Source organism: Boleophthalmus pectinirostris, unplaced genomic scaffold (assembly GCF_026225935.1).
Source record: "Boleophthalmus pectinirostris isolate CB_2022bp ecotype Guang Dong unplaced genomic scaffold, ASM2622593v1 HiC_scaffold_2, whole genome shotgun sequence".
Classification (NCBI taxonomy): Eukaryota; Metazoa; Chordata; class Actinopteri; order Gobiiformes; family Gobiidae; genus Boleophthalmus; species Boleophthalmus pectinirostris.
In genome coordinates, this window is record NW_026571152.1 from 32,084,797 (window position 1) to 32,109,445 (window position 24,649).

At 38.6% G+C, this 24,649-nt stretch overlaps 1 protein-coding gene across 3 annotated transcripts in view; it reads left to right on the forward strand.

Annotated features, from left to right (window-relative positions):
- Window positions 1-24,649, forward strand: part of furinb (furin (paired basic amino acid cleaving enzyme) b) — a 178,246-nt gene that overhangs the window by 56,943 nt on the left and 96,654 nt on the right. For all 3 annotated transcript variants that reach the window (XM_055155839.1, XM_020931132.2, XM_055155840.1), the window contains exon 3: window positions 10,910-11,008. In XM_055155839.1, the coding sequence (XP_055011814.1) occupies window positions 10,910-11,008 (99 nt within the window). The remainder of the gene's footprint in view (window positions 1-10,909; window positions 11,009-24,649) is intronic.

The following is a 24,649-nucleotide window of genomic DNA, read 5'->3' on the forward strand; positions in this document are numbered from 1 at the left end:
CCTTCATCTGATCATTTGTCTTGCTTTGGACCATGTGTGAATGAAACAAAACACAACTGCAGGTATTTTAGTGAAGAGGAAAGGAAACATTATAACATAGATCAGAACATCGTGTAATATGGGCCCTATAAAATGTTCATATTCCCCCACTCTACATGATCCTAGTGTTTTTATTACACTATAAAAGCTTAATTTGACTAGAGCCTGAGCGCTATGGGTGATATCACACTCCCCACTTCTTTATGCAGTCTGTGTGTTTTACATATGCTCCACCGAGGAAGCTTGCCCAAAATATATGCTGATTAGACTGTTGGAGTCATTAAGTTTGGACAAAATAACTGTTTTTTTTTTTTTCCTACATTGCTGTGAATCAAATGAAGCATCCAACCTCATCTCCATTCACTGGGGATCCTCTATATCTGTTTTCCCTCATTGCTCAAGCAAGCGGTCTCAGTAAAAGAATTTCATCGGCTGACGAATGGTAAAAGGTAAGCATAAACGCCTCACAGCTGCTAATAAAGACCTCAAGTAAGAATTGCGCAGACCAGCAGGATCGTATGTGAACAGCTCCATGCAACCAGGGGGAGCTAATTCTCTCAGCGTACAGTGGCAGGGTGACTAATGACCCAGAGCCCTCTATTATTATCAGTGACATGCATGCCCCTCCGTCTCCCATCTCCTCCCATCAAAATGACCCCCCTTCACCCCATTGAGAAGAGCCATGAGTCAGCCTCTCTCCCGGGCACGTCCGCCGGCGCCTCCCCAACTCAATTTCCCACAATCCCACAGAGGCTCCAGCTAAATGTGGACATCAGCACTCCAGGAAATAGCCCTGTCCCAGTGAGAAAGCTACCTCACAGCAGCGCAAATTAGCCTCGTGCCCTCAGCTAATCAAGGTTGAAAGTGGCCCTCATAATTTCTAAGGTTAGAGAGGTTCTTCCCATCTGACCCCGGACAATCACAATCTTTTCTTAACCCTGACTTGATCTCTACAGGTTTTGCAGAAGCAGATATAGTGTAATTTAGTGAGGACGTCATACATTGAGGAATATCTGTGCACAGCAGTGTCTCTGGGGGATTAAGTGGTAATAGCTGTATAATTTATCTTTTTCACCTTTCCTAGTTTTGACTTCTTCCAGTTACCATAGCTGTATTAACATTTCTTTCGCTTAAGCGTCGGCCTGGTGTTTTATGTTAACAACTTAATCAGCCTCTCGCCGCAGTGGATTAGATGAGTTTTCTTTTGTGCTGGTAAATAAATGACAAAGCAGTATTATTCAGTCTTCTCTGTCTTGCTTTTGTGTTTAAAAACTGACTGATCCTCTTTGTTTAGTTCATGAAGTAAGAATATATGTCATAAAGATGCGTTGTGCAACTTTTCTGAGGATCCGCCCAATTCTTTTCTCCATGGAGATGTTATTGCTTTGTCTGGAATAAGGCTGGGTATCATTATGAAGCTGGCGATACGGTACATACCTCGATACATAGGCCACGATACAGTGCTTTTTCGGTTCGATACGATATATTTTAAATCGATTCAATAAAATATAATGGTTAAATCATGGCTGTGACACAAAAAGTCTTTGTTAAACCACTTTTTCTGCAAAGTGAATATGAAACAAACATTCTAATCATCAAAAGAGTGAAAATGTCAAATGTGTCGCATAAATAATACTTTTTTTTTTCCTCTGAACAAGCAACAAAACTGTAGCTCTTTAACAGAATAATTATAGTAAAATACACCAAAAAAATTACTTGGCTATATATCGATACAGCAGTCCCCAATATCAAAACTGTATCATTACATTAAACGATACGATATTTTGATATTTTTGCACACCCTTAGTCTGGAATGTTTCACAGTATGGTCAGATCTGTGGAGAGGCAACCCCGCTCACAGTTAGAATGCCTATACAAAAAGTTATAGTGCATCTTTAAGTCGAACCTCACAAAAGGGAGCCTAAGTAAGTTTTTTATTTGTATAGCGGACATATGTCACAAAGACGCTTTACAGATCATTATTCATTCACTCCATAACCAGAGACTGCGCCATCTGACCCTCTGACCACCACCAACACTCACGCACACACCACTTTCATACTAGGCAATGTGGGTGAAGTGCCTTGCCTTTTTTGCGACTGGCGCCCCACTGTGGCACCTGACATTCCCAGTGGTCTCCCATCCATGTACTCATCAGACTTGGCCCTGCTTAGCTCCTGAGATCTGATTGGATCGAACTTTGATAAGCCGGTTTGACCAAAGTCCAAACCTGAAGAGCTGCCTGAACATATCTGCATGCCTACAATAAATCAACATATCTGCATATAAAAGTACAGATAATTGTGTGATTATTACTTGTATATACTGGTGCTTAAATGTTGTGTAAAATCTGTTCAAACAAAGTGAGTTTTCAACACTGGTTTTTGATAAGAACTGAAGTTGGCAAGGTCAAAGTCAGTCTACATCGGTCAACTGTCTGTGCCCCGCGGTCTGGTGTGTGCCCGTGTGTGCGCGTGCGTCTCTGTGTGCGTTTCAGTGTGTGTGCACATTAGTGTGTGTGTGTGTGTGTTAGTATAGCCTTCTGGGAGCTGGCTGCAGACTCAGCCCTGGCCCCAGGAGTGCTTCTGTCCTGCTGTTTGAGCTCTTCTCTCCCTCCACACACATCTATCGCTCTGTTCACCCTGTCAGACCCCCCTCCCCTCTTTTTCCCTCTCTCTTTCTCTTTCTCTTGCCTCACACCCAAACACCCCCTCTCCCATCCTCTCCTCCTCCTCTCTGCTCTTCCCTCGCTCCACTGGTCTCCTGAAGGTGAGCCAGTCCCCGCTGACACTACTGTACACTTTGCTTTCTTTCTTCAAATGAAAGCTGCTTTCTCCTGTGTGTATATCTCTGTAAAGACTCCCCACACAGTTTTCCCCTTTCTTATACATTTCAGGTTTAAAATGATGGAGCACGGTGTAAAATGCTTATAGTCAAATGCATTACACTGATTCTGTAATGAAACACATCTATCAAGGGCTGAAAGTGAAATAATAGCACATTCTCAAAGTGATGGCAGTAATTTTTTCAAGATATATGCACCAGAGTTCCAATTATAGTTGTACCCCTGTCATTACTGTAGATTACCACTCAGAAGTTTATGTGTTAATAGAGTCAAGTTTGCAAGTTTTAGCCGTGCATGTTTTGCAAAGTACCAAAGAAAATGTATTTTAATATTCAGTCTTTTTTGCTCCCTGGGCATCTGCTCCTTGTGATCTGAGTATTTATTTAAAGGTGCACTGTGTAACTTTTCTAGGGTATGGTCCACCACCTGCTTATCTTCATGGAGATGTTATTACTTTGTCTAGAATGTTCAACAGTAAAGATTAAATCTCTTTATCTCAAAGTAGACAGCTACAGGCCAGCTTACAGGTCAGATCTGTGGAGAGCAGGGATGTAACATTAACTGAAATATCATGATATTTTATTGTCAAAAGTCTCATAATATCGTGGGCTGTCACAATATATCGAATCACACGTTCCTTTGCTTAAATACATGGTTTTATATAGTAGCAACAGTTTATAAACATATGGAACTACATATCCCATGATTCATTTCAGTGCAAACATGAAGAAACATGTTTTTTTTTTTTACTTGAATTCTTGGGATTAAGATGGAAATAATTCACACCAAAATCTTGTCAAGGTATTTTAAAATAAAATAAAAAATCTCCTGTCTACAAGTATCTTTATTATATTAGCCTCTCCATAATATTGCAGTAAATATTGTACCGTGAGATGCATATAGTGATAATACCGCACTGAAAGGATATCGTTGCATCCTCTAGTGGTGAGGCAACCTAGCCTGATTCATCAGCCGGTTTCACTCCGTAGAAACCATCTGACCTCACAGCATTAGAATTTGTTCAGTAGGCGGGTACTTTTTTTTTCATTTAACCAATCGCTGCTATTTGGTCATGATGTATGTAATCCACAGCTAATGGGGCTAACTGGTATATTAAGCTTTTCCCAAATCCAGTAGGAAGAAGGGCAGTAACATCTTTCCCTTTAATAAAATTCACCAAACATTCTCTTTGTTCTGGCTTTAAATCCTTGATCTTGAATCGTTGACAACACAAAATGTATGGCTCTTTGCTGATTGGCTGGTGCCCGAACTCGCTCTTCCTTGGTTCTTTTAAACCGTCTAGTGTATTCCGATTCCTGACCTAGTCGCTGGAGAGAAATGAAATTGAGCGGAGGCACTAGGTGGCGCCAGCTTGGCTAGAGGACAACCCTGTTCAGTGAGAAATTTGTAGATTTTTCAGCGATAGAAACACCAGTTGTGCCTAAATGCTAGATGGATGTTTTTTAATGTCATACCATGAAACATTCCAGACAAAGCAATAACATCTCCATGGAGACAAGCATGTGATGGATCCACCACCAGAAAAGTTGCGCAATGCACCTTTAATGAGACAGCAGGACTTAGCAGGAGAACGTCGTTATACCAGGTTGCTGCTGAAAGACGAGGCTTATATTGAAATAGTTCTGCAAGGGTTGAAATTGGAATGGTTACAATTACAGAACCGCTGTTATAAAACACTTCTTGGCTTATTTTACCTCTACAAACATGTTCTGAAATGCATGGGATCTTGTATCAGTACAGAAGTGCATATTTCAGTTTCAAATCTGAGCTCGTGAGCAGAATAATATTATTAAAACATAACTCTCAAATCACAATACTTGTCACAGAAATCAAAATTCAGTATTTTTTCCATAATTGTTCAGTGTTTTTCGGGCACATGGCTGTCAGCTGTCTCCCAGGCTCCCTAAAAAAAACTCTTTTAAAGTAATTTTGTAAGTGAAATGTGTGAAGGAACACGGCAAACTCCAATTTGTCCTAATGGAAGTATCTAATCACGGGGCTGATGGCTGCGGTGTTCTTTTGAGGGGAGAGGGCTGAGATTGGAACAGTCTGTACAAGAAACTGATGGCAACCTAATTAGTCCAAGCTTGATACACATATTTTGGTTTGGTTTTTTGTATAATTTTTCACTTTTCACCTTAAATTGTGGATCAAGGAAAGCCATTTTTGTTGTGAGTACTTTTATGTCTGCCCTTTTATTCTTCTGTGGTGTCTTTTTTGTAATGCTTTCTAATTGTCTCCTGTGTGCCTAAGGGACACCAGATGGAAATGAGCATCTTTGCAGTAATCTGGCATTTTTATACTTTTACACAGTGCTAAAACTGTTACAGATGTTTATTTAACTAGGGTGCCAGGCTTCTTTTGTGTTTTCTCTTAAGAATATATTGTAAAAGCAGCACATTGTGATTTGGGTTGTTCAGTTGTGACTGATCTGAAGAATCCACTCGACATTTGAGCGGTGATCCACTGACCCCTGGTGTGATTCCAGCTCCCACCTTTTAGTGTCTGCGTCTGTGTGTTCTTGTTTAAAGCGTGTAATTTATATTGTGTCTAAAAATTTTGTAATGAATTTTGTAGATTTTGTTTCTAATGTCATTCCAAAGCCTGTGACAGTGTGGCTGCAGAGCGGAGGGTGCCTGAGTGAGGAAGATGAGTACTCATCCTTTGCAGTGAAGGAGTTCAAATTTTTCTGGCTGATGATTTTTAGTGTACAGTTACTTAGGCTGGACAGCTTCTCTGCATTGCCAGTTTTGCAACTTTGTTACTGTTTGACAGTGTCCATTTTTGACAGATGCAGAGAAATTGTTACATTGTGATGGCTTCTGTTTTGTTTGCTTTTATTTAACTTAGCTTGTGTCATTTCTCCAAATTTCTCTTAAAAGCAGCACATTGTGATTTGGCCTGTCATGATAACAAATTGTGAAACACGATATGCTGCCACAAAGAAATATTGAGCTAAACGATAATATTAAAACTATTTTATGAGACAAAGCAATATAATACTAGTTGACCAACTTTTAAATATACAGCATCATTAAAAGGCCTGAGCTGCAACAAATAAATGGCAAAATGAATCAATGACTAAGACTTAGACAAACTTCTACAAGGGAAATTATTTGGACACAGTAGCTCACACATTACAATATAATATAATAACAAAAGTAAAAAGTATAAATGGTAATAATAAATTCTAAATCCAGGGTAGCCGCGGGGTCTTAAGTCTTAAAAAGGTCTTAAATTTCATGTTCCTAAATTAAGGACTTCAAAAGTCTTAAATTATGTTATCCAAGTCTTATTTTTTTCACAAAGGTCTTAAATTTCATTTGCCCTTTTTTTTTGTATACTCAACTGAGCTGCAGTGAAATGTTAAATGGAGGGAGAAAAAAAAACATGAAATCACATAACATGAATGTTTAATTTGGAGTATGCGCAAACAATACTTAGTTTGTCTTGTTAGAATGTTATTAAAAAAAATTGGCCATTTTACAAGCAGTGCATACTACTATAAATGAGTTCTAAATGAGATTTTATGATAAAAGTATTTTTTGTTATTTAAAGCAGTGAGTAATGGTCATTATTATAATTGAATCTAGTGTTTTTTTATTTTTTTTCATTTAAGTGCTCTTAAAAAGTTCTGAAAAAGTCTTATAAAAGTCTCATTTTTATACAAGAGGTCACAAGGAAAACAGTACAGTACAAAAATGATGATGATTGACTTGACATAGGTTATCTGTTACGCAAGAGTGAGTTGTTGTACAGTTGTATGGAGTACGGTATGAATGAAATCCTGTATCTCTCACTGATTGAGCAGAGCTGTAGGAGTGTGTTGGATAATGAGCTCCTCTGTCCCTCTAGAGCAGGGGTCTCCAACCTTTTTCCTCCAGTGAGTTACAAAACAAAAATGCCAGAGAGCTCCTCACAAGAAATTGCGGTCACAAGAAACTGACTATATAAAAGAGCCATACCCTTAGATGGGGTACAGTTGGATGTCTGTAAAATAAACCATTATCCATTTATTAGAGCACAATGTTAGACATCAAAATGATACATGTACAGTGGTTTAATTAATCAAATTTCACATATTCAGCACAATTTGGGATGTAACAATAACTGAAAATTTGTGATATCGTATCGTCAAAGTTCTCACAATAATACCATGGACCATCACAATATATCAAATCACAAGTCTCTTTGCTTATATTAAGAGTTATGATGCAGCAATAGCTAAAAAAAAAAAAAAGACAAAATGAACTACATAGACCATGATCCTTTGCGCCATTTCAGTGCAGACTACAAGAGGAAATAACAGTTCTAAGCAAGTCTTAGTTCTTTGGATTAAGTTTTAACAAGGCATTTTAAGAGGAAAAAGGAAAAAGCCTCCAAAATATCGCAATAAATATCGTACCGTGAGATGTATATTGTGAAAATATCACACAGAGAGATTTGGATATAGTTACATCCCTAATCGTGAATTTCCCCACCACATCGTGAGCTTTCCCACGATATTGCAATAAATATCGTATTGTGAGGTTCATACCGTGACAATATCGCATCATGAGACTCGGATATCGTTACACCCCTAAGCACAGTAAGTGTAATTTAGAAATCACACAAGTTACTAGGAAGGAGATGGAGAGCAACCCGTAACTCCTGTGCCACAGGTTGGAGACCCGAGAAGTTTGTCCAGTGTCCTCCTGTCCCTCACTGTGACAAATCTCTGAAGCTCACAGCCAATCACATGACCAACTTATTTGGCAAATTAGGCACAGAAGTAATTTATTCAACTCTCTACAGCTCCAGTCTTATCATTGTACAGAAAAAAAGGTCTAAAATTTCCCCAGTATTACAAAGAAACTGAAGACACTGTACACATGATAATTACTGAGACCCATAAATTCATGTATTGAACAATAAGTCAACAAAAATGAGACCACTACAGCTAATGATAAAAAATATTTTTACTTAAGTATTTCTTAAATGCTTATCTACTCTGTCTGACTCTGCTTAGGCGGTCCACCTCTGTTCCTTTTGTCGTCTTAAAAAAGCTCTTCTAAAGCCTGCACTCTCCTGAAATGAATGATTAATGATGTTCCGATAGGTGTGTAAGAGCTGGGAGACGTTGTATAGATATTCTTTCTCTTTACACAGTGTGAAAATCCGGTATCCCCAGCTTTAGTATGCACAGACACTATCAAACAAAAACTCAAATAAATAGAAATTAGCTTGTCCTGCCATGCCTTGCCTTTTGATAGATGGCTTTTTACCTCTGAGTCAACATGGAGATTGAAGAGACCAATTTAAGCACCTGCAATACTGTATGCTGTCACAGAGATTTGTACGTGAGCTCGCCATACCTCTCCAATATATATGTTAAAGGTGCACTGCAGGGATGGGCATTCGATGAAATTTTCTTAATCGATCATCTGAAGAATTAACGATCGATTATCGATTAATCATTAACGTTTTTATATTAAAATGATCATCATTACCTCCGCCAAGGAGGTTATGTTTTTGCCGGCGTTTGTCTGTTTGTTTGTTTGTTTGTTTGTCTGTTAGCAACATAACTCAAAAAGTTATGGACCGATTTTGATGAAATTTTCAGGATTTGTTGGAAATGTGAAAAGGAAGAACTGATTTCATTTTGGGGGTGATCTGGAAGAAATCCTGGATTTTGGATCACTTTGAAATTTTTGTTAACATTGTGGTAAATGGGGCAAAACATTTTGTTTCTCAATATCTCGGTTAATTATTGACCAAACCCCATGAAATTTGACTCAGGGATGGACAATGGGATCCTCTTTCATATTCCAAAGGCTGATCCGGATCTGATCCAGAAGACTGATTTTATCGCAATTTATATAAAAAATGGGGGTAGTCCTTGGCGGAGGTCTGCGCTCTCTGAGTGCTTTTCTAGTTATTATTACTATCTGCACTACTAATCTGCATAAATAAATTCAACTTTACGACATATAAACCGTAACGACTCTAGAGCCACATCAATCCGTTTGACATTATAATGTGTTTAATTCAGTTTTGCGCAACTCTCTCACAGAAACAAAACTTAAAACCGCATCGCATAAACTCAGCGAAGATAAAACTACAGCTCTTGTGTCGCTGATGCGGTCAATTTCTGTCGGATTAAAAGACATGATTCAGTGGAATACAGGTTAGTGTGACCATATTTGCGTTTGTCAAAACCAGGACACCTGTACGGGGGTGGGAGGTGGGACTCGTCATTGACATTGCGCGACTCTCACCTGGCAAAGCTTTTTCCCACTGGACACCGAAACATATGTGCTGCTTTGTTCACTGTGCACATGGCCTCACACTTGTCCCGAACGCAACAGAAAGCGTGGAATTTCTTGTACAAATCATCGTTAAATACACATTTGTGCTTCGGCACGTTGCAGGCGGACTGACTGTTTGTGTTTGCTCGCTCTTTCTGAGTGCAGAGAGAAACATGTACGGACCCTGTTTGGTCACACTACGCACAGCAACCTACATTCGGTTTGTCGATTAAAATTAACGTAATCGATGAAATTCTTAATGATCAATTATCGATTAATCGATTAATCATGCCCATCCCTAGTGCAGTGTGTAAGGTTTTCGTTAGAGGTCCGATGCCTGCCTTTTATATGGATATGTCATTGCTCTGCCTGGAATGTTCCAACATATAACATTAAACAGCTCTACCTTACGTTTATTTAATTGCAGGTGGTTTTATAGTAGACCTTTGCGCAGGACAGAATTTTCAGTCCCGTTCCTGCCCTTTCCCGCAATGAACTGTAATTTTCAGTCCCGCTCCCGCCCACATCTGCGATATTTTGTCCCACTCCTGCCCGCAAATCCGACAAGATGTGGACGTTCGCTTTCTTAAGCTCTAACAAACATGGAGAAGCGGAAAGGAATTGTCTAAAATGTGCGCGAGATTAGACCACATCCGCAAATTTAAGTTGCTTAAAATGTTTTTAATAAGGCCAAATAAAATATCCAGCACAAATTATGTATGATAGGCAAACATTACACATTAATCACTTGTATATTTTACTTTGCACTCATATTTAGTTTGTGGGAGTACAGTTTATCATCCCCCTCCCACATTGTGCAGTCCCGCTCTCGCCCACGCCCGCAAGTGAGATTTCAAAATGTGTCCCGTGCCGCACATTTTTGCGTCGGGTCCTGTGGGCTCTATTTTATATCTCAAAAAAAACTGGAAAAACAAGCATTCTGACTGAGCGGTGTTGCCTCTCCACAGATCTTACCTGTAACTTGGTCTAGTCTCCATGAAGATACGAAGGTTTAATACCATACTGTGAAACATTCCAGACAAAGCAAAAACACCTCCATGGAGAAAAACATTTGACAGACCCTCCACCAGAAAAGTTACACAATGCACCTTTAACAAATGAATGAATTATGCATAATAAAGCTGTGTTGCAAAGACTTCCCAACTTCCTCTTGACATTTTTTTTCTTGTTTCATGAATGAGTAGAATATAAAGCAAAATGATTGCAAATAATTGTTCATTTTCTCCTTTTTTTCCTGGAATCTATTTTCAACTAATGAATGAAACCAATTACAGCATATAATAGCTCTCAAATGTGAATAATGGCGACTGTAACGCTGTGTGACAGGCAAAGATTCATAGATTCAGCTCTTATCTACCGTTTTTCATATAGGATTCTTTTCTTTGCTTTGCTCTGACTCCCCTGAGGTTACACAGCTCTTTTATTCCAGTGTCATATGGGAGTAGTTGTTTTACGCCTGTTCTATCTTTGGCTAAGTTGCGAAGTCATTCACACTCAACAGCCTTCTCTTGATTGAGCTCATTTGGATTTGAATGGGGGTGAAAAAATTGCCAGGAAATCGATTCCCCAAAAAGTAAGACCCATTTCCAGCTCGTGCTCACATGAACGCCTCACCGGAGATTGGGGTGGTATTTTCGCCCTTTCGTCAGGTGAACTCACAACCCCTTCTTCTTTTTTTTTTTTTTTTTCTCTGCAGGTTTTCGGAGATTATTATCACTTCAAGCATCACGCGGTGGAGAAGAGGGCTTTGTCAGGCCATGGGACTACACACATCCGACTACAAAAAGATCCCCAGGTAAAAACAGGCTTTCACAGTCCCATGGCTCACCCTGCACAATGTGTTGGCAACAGAATGCCCAAAGCAGATTGGATTACACACAGAGAATGCCCCCAGCAGGAGTAAAGGGATGCCACGCTCAGAGACAGCTTGTGGTGTATTCTTCAAGTGTGAGATAATTATTTTCCATCTGTCTGTCTATTATGTACTACTTAGAAAAATATGCAAAATGATTCTGGCAAATAGCACCGCAGCTGAGACCCTATAAGATGGTTCCAGTGTGATTTGAATGAGGTAAACTTTCCTTGTAAAACACTGTACATTCTCCTCTGCTTCGTCCCAGTGGGCTTTTCAAACGCAGTCTGGTGAAATTACCATATGGGATGATTATGCGCTGGCGATTATGACAATTAATCTGAGTCCTCACTACCTGAACCCCAGCACTTGTAGCAAATCAGTTGCAGAGCCCACTGTTCTGTACTTACTTCGTTGTCCAATTTTATTTTCTTAATCGGTTATACGTGTAAGATTTGGCAGCGTTGCGTAGTCATTTTGGTACAAAGGAAGAAAAAAAGTCCACTGCTGGCTATTGTGGTCTACAGCTGTCTGTCGGAGTTGCCCACTGTTGTGATAACGTCAGCCAGAGTCCTGCACGGGTCTATTTTTGGAGACCTGCACCTGCCTGGACCCGCGCAGTTCAGCACCGCACCTGCCCGTTAACCTGTGAAGTGTCCAACAGAATACGAATTGAAAAGTTACGACTTCAAGAATTACAATCACGAAATGAAATGAAACTATTACACTTTCTTCAATAAGAATATTTACCGAGCAGAACAAACACTGACAGAGACGCCGCACTTTTCCGCACTTTTGAACTAGGACTAAACCAGGACTAAACCAGACCTGAACCAGAACTGAACCAGGACTCACTATCAGGACAGGTCTGGAGGTGCGCCTGTGTAGTCCGTCGAGTGACCGCAGGTGAAAGGACCGGAGCAAATCTACATGCCACACTGAGGTAAGTGCTGCGCTTTGCGGACAGTGTGTTTCGCTCCACACGGGGTTCTCTGTCTCTCTCTCAAGATTAGTCCTGGTCTAATCCTGGGGTAGTCCTGGTGTAGTACTGACCCATGTGTAATTACTACCTGCCCGCATACCCACCCATAAAACCAGACCCGGTGGAGGACTCTGATGTCAGCTCCCGTTGAGCCCCCAGTTTTCTAACATGGGAAGTGAGTTGATTTGTTTCTTAAGTCATTTTAGAAATATAGGCTCTATTCACGTTATGTCACAAACCAGGAAGATGTTTGGAAAGATGCAATTACAACTTCCAGCGTGCTCTGTTCGCGGTAGTAAGTCTGACAAAATCTTCAAAAAATGAGAAAATGGCCCAGTTTTCTTCATCTACATGTAACTGTAGCGTTCCGTTATATCCGGCTAATCAGCAGTTACAACCATACCTTAGCTTTCATCATTTCCCCACTGATGCACAACTCCGAGCGCACTGGGTACGTGCGATTAGAAGAGATGAAGGCACCAAATTCAAGATGATTCCAACAGCACATACATATACAGTCTTCATTTTATCACTGGTGACTTTTACTTCAATGGGTTTTATCACAGTCAGTCGGCTAGTCCAGTGTCGGGAACTACACCAGAAGTTGTCATCACATCTTTCCAGACGTCTTCCTGGTTTGTGACATAAGTGTGAATAGAGCCTATTGTGATTTAAATTGTGTTAAAAAACAAAATGATCCATGAGTGTCAAAGATTATAACTATAAAGCAGACACAAGCACAGTGTGTCTTCTTTAAGATTATTAGTAGAACCAAAACAAAATCACAAAATCTGATAGTAAAATAATAATAATACATTTTATTTATATAGTGATTTTCAGTAGACTCAAAGACACTTTTCAGAGCAAATATTAAAACAAGCAACAAACAATAAACTATATTTTTACTTATCATGAAAAATATTGTAGTTTTTATCAGTATCTTTTGAAAATGTCATTAATGTACATCACTAGTTTAAAGGTGCACTATGTAACATTTTGGCTGGGGGTCCGTCACCTGCTTGTTTCTATGGATATGCCAGGAATGTTCCACAGTATGACATTAAACAGCTCTACTTTACATTTATTCAATTACAGGTGGTTTTATTGCTCAAAAATACGTAGAAAAACAGGCATTCTGACTGTGAACGGGGTTGCCTCTCCACAGATGTGACCTGTAACTTGGTTGTGTTTGGTCTTCATGAAGATAGAATGCCATTTTGTGAAACATTCCAGACAAAGCAATAAGATGTCCATGGAGAAAAGCATTTGACAGACCTTCCACCAGAAAAGTTACACAATGCACCTTTCAGAGTTTAATAAGAGGTAAATACGAGCTAGAAGCCGGTCTCATGTGTGGCTTGTATCTCGATGTATTTTCAGCGTTCTGTGCTGGGGAAAATGTCTGGCACGACTCCACATCTTTCTGCTGAGAGTGATAAAATGTCGATTCAGTTTTTCAAACCAAACAAGCTCTTGACAAATTAGCGAAGAGCCCAAGTCTCCAAAGGAAACGCCAAGAAAAGAAAAAGGCGGTGCATGGATTATGTCTTGTATTCATAAAGAGTGCTTCAGCTTTATCTTCTGAAAAAGCCTGTGCTGTGCCTAATTAATGCACTGATTTAGAATGCAATCATGTGTTTTGATTATCACAACCCAGAGAGTTCAAAACGTATAATCTAGTTTGCATTTTGACTGTTAAACTTGTGTAGTAAATATTTGTACTTTTTAATTTAAGTGCGACTATATCCACAACAAATAAAAGGGAGGATACAACAGTTTTTATGCTCATTTTGAGGAACACACAATACAAGTTGTCAGAGATGCACCGATCCAGCTCTTTCTGTTCCAATAGTGATGTAAATACTTTGGTTTTCAGTGTCTGCCAAGACCTAATATCGATCAATACCAGTGCAGAGAGTGAAAATATAACTTATTACCTTTAAACAGAAACTGCTTATGATCATAAAGTAACTACAAAACAGCTTTTACAGTTATTACAAGGTGCCAACATTGTCCAGTCAGTCATCTTACACCAATTTATAGACCAAAATGGGATATCGACTGAACCGAGCCATATTTTTTTATTTTATTTATTTATTTAGTTATTATCAAAGTATAAAATATAGAGGAAACGTTTTTGACTAATTACAAAATGTGTGTGTGTGTCTGTGTGTGTATATATATATATATATATATATATATATATATATATATATATATATATATATATATATATATATATATATATATATATATATATATATATATAATTTACCATCACTCTTTCCTGCCTTTTCCTATTACAATCTCAAGTGTAGGTTTTTAGTTTTGTCCACCTGTTTTAAAAAACAATGTGGAATTTTGTCACAGTTCTGAAGTGGTTTTATATTGCTGAAGAAAATGTAGACAATAAATGATAATATTGAAATTACTTTACCACTGACAACATAATAACCAAAAAGCTGATTTAAACCACAAAACTATTCTAAATGTACAATAAAAATGTAAATAAACAGCAGAGTGAAACACTTTAGTACTCAGTTTGCGTCTGTAGTGAGTCATAGAAGTTATTAATTCTAATTTTTACAGCTTAAATATGATCTTATAGCTTAAAAAATAACCACAAATTTCCCAGCAGTGCAAAGAATATAGACACGATAAATACTAAGCCCAAAAAATATTGTCCCAGCTTTCATATATTGAACAATAGATTTCAGATAAGACGTAGTGAGATGGTTTCTTGATGTTAAATAAATAAATAATTGTTAAGAAATGACACCAGACCCGGGTGAATAGATGTTTCATTAGACGTTTACTGATCAGAATGCTCCACTTTCCGTGCTAAGCTTCACATAAGACAGTCACAAGAGACGACACACATATATCTTTATGCTAATAAGAGCACAAATGGGCGCCTATATGAATATAGGAGCTCAGCTGATATACAGTAGAGAGAGACACACGGGTCTTCTTGTCTGACTCTAGAGTAACTGGTGAGTGCACAGCTCAATTACGTCTAAGTTAAACACAAATATAGGTCCACTCAGAAGTGACTTTTAGCATACACAGAGAACAACAATTTAACTACAAGATTTTATGGAATCATTAGGGATGATATATATATATATATATATATATATATTATATATATATATATATATATATATATATATTATATATATATAATATATATATATATAAGTATATATATATATAATATATATAATATATATATATATATATATATATATATAATATATATAATATATATATATATAAAATATATATATATAGTTATATATATATAGTTATGTTTATTAAGGACATCACAATTGCATTAGACAAGCCAGATGCATTGCTTTGAGTGTTTTAGCACAAGTGCTAGTTTTCAACACCTGTCCATATAAAAAAACACAAACATAAAAACAGAGAATACAAGACACATAAGTTATATACAGATAAAATATATACAGTACATTTTAAATGGATGCATTTTTGATTGGAAACATACAATAATTTTAATTTCCTTTTAAATTTGTTGTTATTAGTTTCCGATTTTAAATTAGCTGGTAAACCGTTCCACAGACTAGCCCCTTTAAAAGAGAACGAGGACTGACCAAGAGCCGTCATGTACCTAGGAACAACACAATTACCACTAGTAGCGCCTCTTGTGTTCGCTCTGTGTGAACATTTTATGGTCCTGGTGATACAAGATCTCATGAGACAAAATTGCCATAAGACTGTGCACACAAAAAAATATATATATATCTCGTGAGATTTTTTTTTCCAAATATTGCATATGGAGTTGGGTTCCAGCTCCTCCAAGTCCGAGACCATGGCTCTAGACCAGAAAAAGGTGGCTTGCCCTCTCCGGGTGGGTGGAGGAGTTCAAGTATCTCAGGGTTCACGAGTGAGGGGAGGATGGAGCATGAAATTGACAGGTGAATCAGTGCAGCGGCTGCAGTGATGCGGTCGCTGTATCGAACAGTTGTGGTGAAGAGGGCGATGAAGCTCTCGATTTACCGCTCAATCTATGTTCATCCTCTCACCTATGGTCATGAGCTTTGGGGAATGACTGAAAGGACAAGACAGATACAAGCAGCCAAAATGAGTTTCCTCCGCAGGGAGGCTGGGCACTCCCTTAGAGATAGGGTGAGAAGCTCAGTCACTCGGGCCTAGCTCGGAGTAGAGGAGCCAGCTGAGGTGGCTTGGGCATCTGTTCTGATGCCTCCTGGGCGCCTCCTTTGGGAGGTGTTCTGAGCATGTCCCACTGGATGGAGGCCCTGGGGAAGACCCAGGACACACTGGAAGGACTGTGTCTCTCAGCTGGCCTGAGAACACCTCGGGATCCCCCTGGAGGAGCTGGAGGACGTGTCTGGGGTGAAGGAAGTCTGGGAGTCCCTGCTTAGACTACTGCTCCCATGACCTGGCCCCAGATAAGCCGGAAGAAAATGGATGAATGTTTCCATTTGGATTGGACAAAAAAGGGTGATTGAAATTAGAAATTGGTGAGTTACATCTCTTACAGTTCCAAAAAGCAGCACTAGAATGGAAAAGAAAATATGAAATCAAATAAATACAACATTATGAGACCAAAATTGAAGCTGAACTGTGAAATTTATATATTAGGAATTATGTTAAAATCTCGTCTAGTCTCGTTCTCATGAACCCAGTCTCGTATCTCGTCTTGTGAAAACTGTGTCTCATCCCATGCCTAGAAATCATGCTTTCATATAGTAATTATCACGACAGGCCTCGGAATTTTCCATATTATTATCTTGCTCTTTACAGATGTCAACTGGGATCCTCATGTAACCTTTCTATGGATAAAGAAAATAAAAGTCTGACATTAAATGTTGTTGTGTGATCACAGAAAGCAAACAGTTAGTATTTTGGGACTGACCTTTAGGTTGTGAGCAAAGGCCACACCGGGCGACAGTCATAAAGGTTAATACGCTTTATTCTGTGTTGATAGAATGTCATAACCTTTTGCATGCTGAGTATCATGAGATGCTTTTGTTCACACCAGAGCCAGCGCCAGGGACTGTTAAGAGTGGGCGAAGAGCCATGTCTCTCCTCACAATGCTGGAATATTCGTGTAAACTGTTCGGCAAAGTCTTTTCATTGTTACCGTAAACAATGAAGCAATACAATGATGAGGGAAAATCACAAAATCTAATATAATAATAATACCTTTTATTTAGATTGCTTTTTTGAGTGTCCTGGAAAGCGCTTACAGAGCAAATATTAAACATGCATTGTGTAACTTTTCTGGGGGGTCGCAAACGCTTTTCTCCTTGATGTTAAGTAAGGATATAACAATAACTGATATATCGTCAAAATTATCACAGTAATATCGAGAGCTGTCACAATATATTGAATTACAAGTTTCTTTGCTTAAATGCGTTGTTCTTTAGTAGGAACATCTCATAAACATAGGGAACTACATATCCCATGATTCATTTCAGTGCAGACAACATGAAGAAATGTTTTTTACTTGAATTCTTGGGATTCTGATGGTAATAATTCACACCAAAATCTTTTCAAGGTATTTTAAAAGCAAAAAAGTGTCCTATCTAGTATTGTCATTCCAAAATATATAATAATAAATAAATTAATGAATAAATAAATACATAAATATAAATAAATAAACACATATAAATAAAGAAATATAAATAAAGAAATAAACACATAAACACACATAAATAAATAAATATCGTGAGATGCATATGGTGATAATATTGTACCAAGAGATTTGGATATCGTTACATCCATAATATTAATGCTTTGGAATGTTTCACAGTATGGTATTAAATATTTCTATCTTCATGGAAACTAAACCAGACAAAGTTACAGATCAGATCTGTGGAGAGGCTCACTCACTGTCAGAATGCCTTGTTTTTTTTAGGTATTTTTGAGCTATAAAACTGTAATTGAATAAATGTAAGGTAGAGCTGTTTAATGTCATACTGTGGAACATTCCAGGCAGAGCACTGACATCCAAGCAGGTGACGGACCCCCAACCAAAAAGTTATAGAGTGCACCTTTTAAAACAAGCAATAAACAAATAATGCTTATCCTTGTCATGGAAAAATATTATTTTCTTTTTCCAATTGTCAGTATCTGTTGAAAATGTCATTAATGTGCATCAGGGGTTGAAGAGTTTAAAGGTGGAATTTGCTTGAAAAACAGGTGTTCTGACTGTGAGCGGGGTCGCCTCTTCACAGATCTGACCTGTCTGTCCTCCCATTATTGGAATATTTGTGTAAACTGTTCTGCAAAATCTTTCCATTGTTACCGAACACAATGAAGCATGACAATGATGAGGGAGGAGCTGATGTACTTCTCGAAATGTCATGTTTTGATGCTGAATGCTTTCCATATCCATTTTCAGCATCAATAGTGTTTGAATCAGTTTGATGTTTTTGTCCAATCCAGGTGAGGTGAGGTGAGCTGGAGCATGTAAAATAGGGCTAAAGAATAAGGCGCCCCCTGCCTGTTGGCAAAGGGGATTTGGCAAATGATCAGTTGAGCTGCTATTGTACGTGTATTGTATGTACAACATAAACCTATTTGGAGCTGTACAAAGGGAAATAAGAGGTTGAGGAAAGTGACTGTGAAATGGGCATAAAGATGCAGGTGAGTAAAAATGATGAGTTAAAAATCATATATTATCGTAAATTCAGGACATTTTTTTCCACACACTTTGAACCTTGCAGCAAATATATGGATGAATTATTTGGCCATTCATATATACAGTCTATGGTTTGGCAACACAGTGGATACGTGCGGCCTGAGTGCAGAAAACACGGTTGTCTGTGCAGGTAACACAGGGATCTAGGGTTAACATGAAGTTGCTACACTAGCTAGAAATGTTGTCAGTGCACTCAAACAGTTTTTCGTCGTGTGATAAAATAAGTTATGATGCTAAATTAACATTAGTGAGGGGGATACGTCTTACCCGTATGCCTAAATGACAAGAAGAGACGTCTCAAACTTCAGTAGCCGGACATCCACCCATACCTGATTGATAAAACTAGCCCCGCCCCCCGAGAGAGTCTGAAATCTGCTGAAATTCTCCAAGACGCTGACAGGATAAAGACAGGACACCAGCTCTTTCTGCAGGAGACATGCGTAGTAGAGCTCGGGGAGAGACGGGGATGATGCATCAAGGAAGATGCTCGTTTGATTGTGTTTTTAACAGTTATTTTGCACTTCACACACACACCCTCACACACCATGGAAAATACACAAAGCTTTTAACTTAACGGCGATTGATGTGGCTGTTGAAGAAGTAAATCAAGCTGCTGCTCGTGAACTCAGCATCAGTGAGTCGATGGTGAGATTTCAATGCAAAAAGACGACAGAAGCTTTCAGAGGCCATAAAAGCAGACAGCCCGAACTTAAAAACATTCTTGGAAGGTGTGGACACCTGCGGCTATATGTACAATTTAAAAATTTTGTTGAAATTTAGTTGATGAGGCTTAAAAAAATTTGACTCAAAATTGAGCTTTAAGCCATGTTATAATGCTACTATCAAATCAAAAACATACCTGGAGTTGTGTTTTGTTTCACTCACATATGTTTTGAGTAACCATTTATTATTAGTTTTGAAGTTAACAGCTATCTTTTACCTTTTTTGTTCTGTAGAGATCGGCAATTCCAGGGCTGAATTCATCTAAATCAGGCATGTCCAAACTATGGCCTGTGGGCCAAATGCGGCCCTCAGACAAATTTTTCTTGGCCCTCAGACTTCCAGGTGAACTGGCAAAAATTACCTTGCATCCATAAAAAATTTACTTTTTACTGCAAGTTTTTTGAAAATCTGCCATGATAAAGCACATATTTAATATTTAGTGTGTGGTTTTAAGGATCTTAGCATGAATAAAGACTGATGGCTTATTCTAACGTGTTAAAACATACACATATTTGAATTATTCACTGTATTGAGCACCAGTCTACGGCCCTCGATCAGCCCTCTGCTTCATCTGTGTTTAGATATGTGGCCCTTGATGAAAAAAGTTGGACACCTCTGATCTAAATGATTCTAGTGAAGGTGCATGGAGTTTAAAAACACAGTAAAGCACTTTCTGTATTACTGCATGACATCACAAGGTGAAACAAAGTCCGTTCGCTATATCCACTCGATATAGCCCCACTAAATTCTTTGCCAAAACTGTCTGAAAGAGGCCTGATGTGGTTTGACAACCAGCAAGGCTCGGCCTGTCACTATAATTACTACGTAGACTAAATGTTCAGTAAATCATAGATGGGACAATATATTTTGGGGCTCCGTATTTATCGTGTATACCATTTCTTCACACATTTGCTTAATTTTTGGATTTGATTTTGTGAAAATTTGAGTTGTATCTAACTTTTATGACTCATTAGATGCTCATTAACCACTACATTCATGCTTCATTTGACTATTTATTTATTGTAGCTGTAAGTATTTTACATTTAGAAAAGAGTTCAGCTGGGTACCACATTCTGTAAAATCATAGTGTTCTGCTTTAGGGTTATTATTGCAGTGATTAAATTATCGTTTGTCATATTTTTTGTTGCAGTGTTTTGCAAATTGTGTTAAGATGGGACAGTATTTTTAGTGGGATCTGGAGACATTTACTTAAGCTGGCTGTGTCAGGGGTCAGATTAAATAATAATAATAATCAGCCCCTGGCCATGAGCAGTTTTTTCCAGGTTAAGTTTGTGCTTTGTTATGATGGTGATAATTAGCTTGGCCTTCCTATTTAACAAATGGGTGAGAGAAAGTTGCTTTAGGAGTTGTTAACAGTTGTTTTTTTTTTTTGTTTTTTTTAAGAAGTTTTCACAGTTACAAAGTTCTGAGTGTGCTTCCAGGGTTACTCAGGGGAACATTATGATTGTATTACACAAAACAGCTCATATGAATTCCATTCAGAATAATATTACTGCAGCTACAGGGAGAAGTACTTGCAGTTTTGACAAGCAGTTTATACATTTCAATTCTTTGTTTTCTTATATTTCAGTTAGTGATCAGCTTTGATTTTTCAGATGAGATGAGGCAAGGCAAAAATAAATAAATACATAAATTAAATTAAAACTGGAAAAAATACGTTTGGATGCATTTCAGATTTTGAATGGATAGGTGCAATCAACCAATTATTGCACTCGCGCCTTACAGCAAGAAGGTTCTGGATTAGACACATTTCACTTAAGTGTAAACTGCATTTAAAGGTGCACCGTGTAACTTTTTGGTTGGGAGTCCATCACCTGCTTGTTTCTATGGATATGTAATATTTAGTATGATATTAAACCTTACATTTATTCAATTACAGGTTATTTTTATAGCTCAAAAACACATAGATTCTGCATTCTGACTGTGAGCGGCAGAGGTGGTGACTTGCAGGTCGAGTCAGACTTCAGTCACTATTTTTAGGACTTGAGACTTGACTTGATAAAATGGACTAAGACTTGGGACTTGACTCAAACTTGAGGCCAATATAGTACAATACAGTAATATACAGTACTATACAGTAAAACAGAGGGAACTATAGAGAACTACATGACAAAAAAGCACTTTAAAATCTGAATTCTTTCTGTTCTGACTGTAGTGATTGGCACTAAGACCTTGTCAAGACATTTGAGAAGGAAAAATTTGCATTTCTTCAACTCTATACCATGGCTTTTTAAGTACAATTTAGCTTAAAGTCATATAAATTGCAAAAATCTAAAGACTTGAAATTACTTGAAGCTCAAAGCAGACAACTTGGACTTATGGGCCAGTGACTCGACTCGAATTGGACTTGCCTGTATTTGACTTGGGACTTGACTTGGACTTGTGAGTGGGGTCGCCTCTCCACAGATCTGACCTGTAACTTGGTCTGAGAGAAAGGTTTAATACCAGACTGTTCAGCATTCCAGACAAAGCAACAACGTCTCCACGGAGAAAAGCATTTGATGGACACTCCACTGGAAAACTTACACAATGCACCTTTAATATCAACTTTCAAATTAATCATGACAGTGTTTGCTATTTGTGTTCATTCAAATTGTGATCTTGCTGCTCAGTTTCAATTTATTTTGACACTTTTGATACCACAGTGACAGCAGGAAGACACTTTCTGCAGTTTTCTTAATTTATCTGTACTCCCCAACAGCAGGTTTTATTGCAGTCATTTCACAGATAACAATACAGTACATTGTTATATCACACAATGGTTACAATGATCACATACTAACAATCCACCCCCCCATTTTACACTTGATTACAGGCTCCAGGTGATAAACAATTTGGTCAGTTTTCTCCCAAAAACTTATGCTAACCACATGAGGGGAAAAACCCTTAGCTGTCTTCTCATGGGTGACTCAAATAAGTCAAACCCTCTTCATTGTTAGAAATGTTCCATAGTGCATCTTTAAAGGGCCCATATTAGACAATTTTCTGATTATTCTAATATAGGACGTGCTCCACTGTGTTTTATGTTATTAGGTTATTTTTCTCCAACCAAGAGTTTGTTTTCATACCTGACAGTTTCGACTAGCGGTCTTCCTCAGAGTGGTCACGTGATGTTACTGTGACGTGTCCGGTCAGCTGATTTAAAGAGGTTTTGGCGCCATCTTCCTACCGGTGGAGGCAGGACAACAGTGCCATCTGCAGTCCAATTTCTTCAGGACAGTATCCCAGGTGTGTGAGGAACATAGAACAAAATGCGAGAAAGAAACAGCGAAGGCGTGTTCACGAGCAACAAAACATAAAGCAAAAGAGGAACAACTCAAATTGGCCATTTCTGAGCACTATAAAAGAGAGAACCACCACATTATGGACTGGGATGGAGCAAACAGCATTGGGACAGAGGAAAACAAACATCGTCGCTGGATTGAAGAGGCAATCGAAATACAGAAACGTGCCCGCGAGACTATAAACCGGGATGAGGGGGCTTTTTCACTCACACACCTGGGATACTCTCCTGAGGAAGTCGGACCGCTGACGGCGCTGTCGTCCTGCCTCCAGCGGTAGAAAAACGGCACCAAAACCTGTTTAAATCATGTGACTAGAGCCCGACCGATATATCGGTTGGCCGATATTATCGGCCGATATGGGCAACTTTAGGCATATCAGCTATCGGCCGATATGCTTGCTGATAGGGGCCGATATTTCACGTGGGCATGTTATACCTCGTTATAAAGCTTAGACTCTCTACATTCTGTTCATTTAATCCAATTTACAGACAGATAAATGTCCTAATATGTGGCTCCACATCAGTATTTATCTACGGAGTCATTTGTCTGTGTGTGTCCGTACTGTCCCTGAACACACCACAGAGTCGCGTCACTCACGTGTGTTTGTTTACACCTGCAGACACAGATCCAAACACTGAGATTATTTTCTTTTTACGGACAATCGGTTTGAGTCTGGATTAAAAGGACATTTATTAGTGAAGATTTGTGATTTGAGGAGGAGCCTGTATGAGCGGTGAGTGTTGGAAATATGTCGACTCTGAAGCTAGTTTTTGTCATTTGTTATGGGTTAGCTGCTGTAGCTCCCGCACATAAACACTGTTTTCTATTGGTTTGTTCTAAAGTGATTATATTGGCCGTATATTTGCTACTGGACCTGCACTGATATGTAAATGAGCTGTGAACAGACGTGTGAATTATGACATTTGCGCATATAATTAATTACTGCGGCGCGCACGTATTTACGGCTAAAGGCTAATAGCGCTACTTTCTTTACTAGTTATGGGTCCGTCGCGAACGAAATGACTCTTAGAACCGGCTCTTTAAAGGGAACGACGGGAGCCTGATCCTTATTGGGAGCCGTGTTTTCTCTTTTTCTCACTTTTTTTCTCTTCACACTGCGTGATTCGTGGTTTGACAGCGGCAGTGGCTAAAAACGAAACTTTGAGAAATTTGCGTGTACGTAGGATTAAAAAAAACAAAAAAAAACAAGCATATTTGACTGTAGTTTAGCATAAAATAAATAAGTCCCGGTTTAGTCCTTTTTCAGTCCTGGTTTAGGCCTGGTTCAGTCCTGATTCAGTCCTGCTTTAGACGTGCTTTAGTCCTGCTTGCAACAAAACAATCTGAAGAGCCACTTGGGAGCCAAAAGAACCAGCAGCTTTTAGTGAGCCGAGCCAAAAGAGCCGGTTCTCTAAAAAGAACTGGAATACCCATCACTAGTGTCTAGAATGTGATGCAAAAATGCCATTAAGCCAACCTACTGTCTGTAAATATGATGTAAAGAGGCAGAATAACAATAAATGTTGCCTAAATAAACCCAATTTAAAATCCACCAGAGCCAAACCTAAGTTTTTTAAACAATTCAACATTTACAGTGAATTTTTACATCACTAAATATATCGGCGATTATATCGGCTATCGGCAGCTTCAACTTCCATTATATCGGTTTCATATCGGCCACAGCAAAATCCATATCGGTCGGGCTCTACATGTGACCACTCTGAGGAAGACCGCAGGGAGTAGTCGAAAGTGTCAGGCATGAAAACACACTGTCGGTCTGAAAAAAGAACCTAATAACATAAAATATCAGAGGAACAAATGAACCTAATTGGACTAGTGCTCCATTGTGTTTGTAAACTCCTTCTCTTGAATCACTTGAA